The sequence below is a fragment of the Calliopsis andreniformis genome, chromosome 8, assembly GCF_051401765.1.
Source record: "Calliopsis andreniformis isolate RMS-2024a chromosome 8, iyCalAndr_principal, whole genome shotgun sequence".
Lineage (NCBI taxonomy): Eukaryota > Metazoa > Arthropoda > Insecta > Hymenoptera > Andrenidae > Calliopsis > Calliopsis andreniformis.
In genome coordinates this window covers 3,668,138-3,672,902 of record NC_135069.1, presented here as the reverse complement: position 1 = coordinate 3,672,902, position 4,765 = coordinate 3,668,138, and the positions used below count along the sequence as shown (strand labels likewise).

General features: G+C 45.4%; 1 protein-coding gene across 1 annotated transcript; it reads left to right on the top strand.

Moving 5' to 3' along the window:
• Window positions 1-1,051: 1,051 nt before the first annotated feature.
• On the top strand, window positions 1,052-3,490 carry LOC143182047 (uncharacterized; the record flags this gene model as incomplete). The annotated part of the gene is made up of 4 exons (XM_076382790.1): window positions 1,052-1,428; window positions 1,841-1,922; window positions 2,035-2,413; window positions 2,855-3,490. Coding segments are annotated over 4 exons (1,209 nt in total), but the record flags the coding sequence as incomplete, so codon positions are not given.
• Window positions 3,491-4,765: the final 1,275 nt, after the last annotated feature.

Genomic DNA, 4,765 nt, shown 5'->3' with positions numbered 1-4,765 from the left:
CACGTCACTCCACGCTAATTACTTGTATTAGCTTAAGCTTCCTCAATTTTCGAGCGTGGTTGTTATGTCTCATTGTAGCTTTTATTCGCCTTTTACGGGGCAATAAAGTAACTTTGCGCCGCTTCGGTAACAAGTCTCGTAATTAAGGGATACAAATCTGCCTTACACGCGATCTCCCTCTCTGTCGTGCAACCTATCTTACAGGGGATTACTGATTACTGATTGCGTAATTAAGCCACCGCGTCGCGATTATATTAATAAACATTGCTATCCGTGGTGGTCGAAACGAGATACCTACTTCTTCCCTATATCCAGAAAATCTTAATTCATACCAACGTGCACGTGAATTATTTTAAAATAATTGAAAAAAAAGGGAGAAAAATGATCCTAATTAGGCAACTCAGTGGGAAGTCTCCCAAATTAGTCCTCGCTTCGCCTCTCCTATAAACAACTCAACCAACGCCTGTCCCGCTGCTCCATTGTTTCTCGATCCAGTCCCTTCTCGCCCCCATTCGCGCCTGTTTTCAGGTTCCGCCAGCATCACGCGATGGCCCGCGGAGGAGACGTCGCGAGGACCATGGGTCACAGCGACCTGAACGGGAACAATTGCACGGAGGACCGAGACATCGACGAGGTGCAGATAATAGGGACACAGAAGCGTTGCAAGCGGTGCAAAGAAGTATGTCCCTCCCACGTAAACGCCCCCCGATTAGGTTATCCCATCCATAAAAACTGAGCTGAAATATCCACGAGTTGCGGCAGCTACTTATTATTTGCCCGTAAAAAATCTCCTCTTGCCGACCGATTGCATAATTGATTACATAAAAGCATTTCCAGCGAGCCGTCGAACGCGAACGCTATTTTTACGTAACGCACTTCGTTATCCTGCTCTCCTTTCGTTATTCCGCCCGCGGTTTCCACCATTTCTCGCGGAAGCGTTCGCTCGCGCGAAATTATCTAATATCCTGCATACATTATGTCCACGACGGGGAGATCGTGCTGCGCGATTGCTGTGAAACACAAGCGGGGAATATTAAAGAAGAAATAAAACTGCCCACCTACACACGTGAAAATACTCGTCAAGGTGAGAATCAAGACAGAGGTGCTCGAGGAGATCGAGAACTTCTCGGCGAATGATGAGCTGGAGGTCGAGGAGGTCATCGAGGTCGACTCTAAGCGGAAGCTGGGGGACGAAGATGATCGAGTTAGGAGCAGAGACTCGGTGTTCTCGCGTAAGATGGAGATCGTCAGGATGGATGAATACGTCGACTTCGGGGAGTACGTTCAGGCCCTGACGAGCGGAAGGCGATTGTTATGCAGTGTCTGCAGGATCGAGTTCCCCGACGAGGCGGAGTTCAAGACCCACATGGTGGGGCACAGCCACGGGAAGCTTTTCCAGTGTGGCTTCTGTAGGAAACAGTTTTCACGGTGAGTAAAGAAGCCGCTTTTCATTAGGGATTCGAAGGTATATACCAGAGTAATTGCCCGTTTATTTAATTGAGAAGCGAACGGGACCAGTTGGACATTAATCTTCGTCAAAGTGGCCACGTGATTTAAAGCAACTCGACTTTTTCGCTATGCTTCTTTCACTCGACGTGTTCACCGAGAATTAATGAGTTCTTAATTTGGCCGTCAAGAATTCTGAATTGTTAAGCGAACGGTTCCCCTTGGTATGCTCGTTCCTCAAGTATATTTCTCTGATCCAGACAAGAGCTGCGGTTACGGACAGCGACACTTCGCGTGTAGCTCGGTTACTTAATTCAGTTTCCGTCTGTTCCGTATTTATTCGTATGATTCTTGCTATCCGTATGATCCGCATTTCATTTCGTTTCTGTCCAAGGTCATCAGCTCTGAAGGATCACCTGCAGGTGCACGAGGTCGTCAAGGGCTTCGTGTGCAACCACTGTCACCTTCGATTCCAGGTAATATGATATACTAGATACAGTGTACTGTATAACAGAGTAAGTACTGTAGTGTAACATAGTAAGCTACTGGTATACTAGCTTGAGAAGAAAATTTACTTTTAATTTCCAGGAGGAGGACCAGCTCAAGTCTCATCAATCAAAAGCGCACTCAAAACGCATGCCCTTCGAGTGCACTGTGTGCAAAAAGAAACTACTGCACCGACAGTCTCTACGGGACCACAAACTGATGCACACGAACGTGAAACCCTTCGAGTGCACCATCTGCAAGAAGAGGTTCCTGCGTCCCAGCAGCCTCAGAGCTCACATGATCGTCCACACTGCAGACCTGCCATTCGCCTGCGACCTTTGCCCCGCCAAGTTCAAACGCTCCTCAGTGCTCAAGACCCACAAATTGACGCACACGGGCGTGAGAAGGTTCGAGTGCGACATTTGCAAGCGTCGTTTCCACCTGAAAGGCGCCCTGAAGCATCACATTCTCTCGCACTATGGTGAGAGACTAAAAGAGACTTGCACGAGAGCCAATGTGAATATTCTCACAACGAAGCGCGGAAGCAGGCGTCGCGTCGCGGGGAAAAACGCGCTCGAATTGGTGCTCAGCACGAGACTTCGCCTTCCTACGACGCGCCGTTTGCTTTCTCATATAAATTCGAGCTGGTATTGAGACATAAAAATCGCAGATAAGGGCGGCTCAACACCCGATTCATTAGAGAATTATGCATCGCAGACGTTACGAGTTACATAGCTGCCAATTAATGGGAGATTCTCGTCTAAGAGCAGTAGAAACAGAGTTGGGCGTTATTCGATTCGTTTGAGATAAACTGCAGCACAGAATAGAATCTTCACTTTCATCTCTCATGATTTTGATTACATCCTGCGACTTTTTACGATCTATTTTATAAGGTGATAATTAATTGGTTTCTCGATTTCAGGAGTGAGGCCTTACAAGTGTGAAGACTGTGGCAAGTGTTACAGAAGGTCCTGGGGCCTGAAGGTGCACAGATATCGCCACACAGGAATTAAAAGGTTCGAGTGCGATCTCTGCAAGTTGCGGTTCAGCGTGAAGACAAAGCTAGCTAAGCATATCTACATGCACATCGGCGAGAAACCTTACAAGTGTGATTACTGTGGGCGTCAATATGGAGAACGGTACCAACTGAAGGCTCACAAGTGCTCGACGACGACTCGAAATCCTTTGAAGACAAAAATCGAGTGCGGATTTTCTGACTCGGTCACTCAGATCGTGTTCTTTAGACCGAAATCGATGAATACCTCGTTTCACTCCACCATCAACAAGTGTTAATCACGCCTAAATGTCTATTAAGTTATCAACGTTTGAAGAAACATCTGTAACTGTTGTAATATAAGATACAGTATTCAAGGATCTGATTTTAGTTTAAAATGTATGTTTCTAGATCACGTTTGCTTCAGAATTAATAATCTTGTCGTTTCGAAATGATCAAGACTTCCCGCTCGACCCATCGCGTTTGCATGTCCGTGTAGCTTAATAAAACCTCAGCCTTAATAAGCACCCTGCCCTGGAACAAAAGCCCGATTAATTCCAGGTTGGACTGACTCGATTCGGATTGCTTTCTGTCGACTGATGATCCTAAGTTCATCTTAGCTATCTTGTATATAATCATAGTGCTTGTTCGGTATAGCTCGGACGTGACTCCTCGTGATTACCCAACGAATTCGTTTGTGGGTGCCCTTCGGGAGTGATTGTTCTAATCGATGCTACGTGAATGCATCTTCAATTGATTTTGCTATTGCAATCTTGGAGGTCACTTTTTTATTAATTTCTTCAGTGTGAGAAATTTCAAGTTTCAAATATTTGAATTCTTCAACTGCCAAATTTTCAAATTTGCCAATATTTCAAATTTTCAAATATTTGAATTCTCCAACTGTCAAATTTTCAAATTTGCCAAAATTTTAATTTTAAAAAATTCGAATTTTTAAATTTGTAGAATTTCCTAGAATTGAAGCTTCAAAGTTAATATAATTTAATTAACACGTAGCTTTGCCCCCACCTGGGCCACATTTTCTCTTTCGTCAAGGGTTCAGGATCCTCCACTGAAGGAGGATACCTGTCCTCGTGGAATTCTTGTCAAGGGTACATTATATAATTTGATTTTGATAACACGGTGCTCGCTGGCTCGTCGGCCTCAACTGTATCTCGAGCACGTGGGCCCTGGTTGTGTCGCCGCACGTGAGAATGGTAGTTTAAGGTGCGTGGACACAGCAGGGGCTCGCATACGGTAATCTGAGAAGAACCGCCCTTTATCTGATTGCATCTGTGATTCGCGAGCCTCCGTGAGGAACTCTTTTGACGATGCCGCCGTGCATGTCGCCTCCTCCCACGTTTTTCCCTCGATTCACGGATTCACCACGCGTTTGAAGCACCTGAGAGCTAGACAAATTCTGGTCGAATTCTTTTCCAAATATAAAACACTTAAATTTATCAATTTTCTGTAGATCACTCTTTATATCAGCGTTGCTTCAGTCGTTTCACAAGTATCAGCAGACGAGCGATGACTAAGGATTAAATTCTGCTATACCCTCACGAAGAACACACTTATCTCTGCATCAGTTACAAATACCCAATTGCTACGTGAAATCAGAACACCAGGAGCTGTTGCATATTCACGAATCGCCTTGGGCAGGGCTCGTCGGAACGTATCGCGTTCTTGTAACGATAATATTCATAAAGCCATTACGCAAAGGTGTCGAAAGTGGCAATTTCGCTCGAGGTGACTCACCAAGTGAATAGGAAGCGCGCAATTCGACACGCTTGTGGAAAAATATGCCCGTGGCATGGTTTTGACACCTTGTTTCCACGCGAC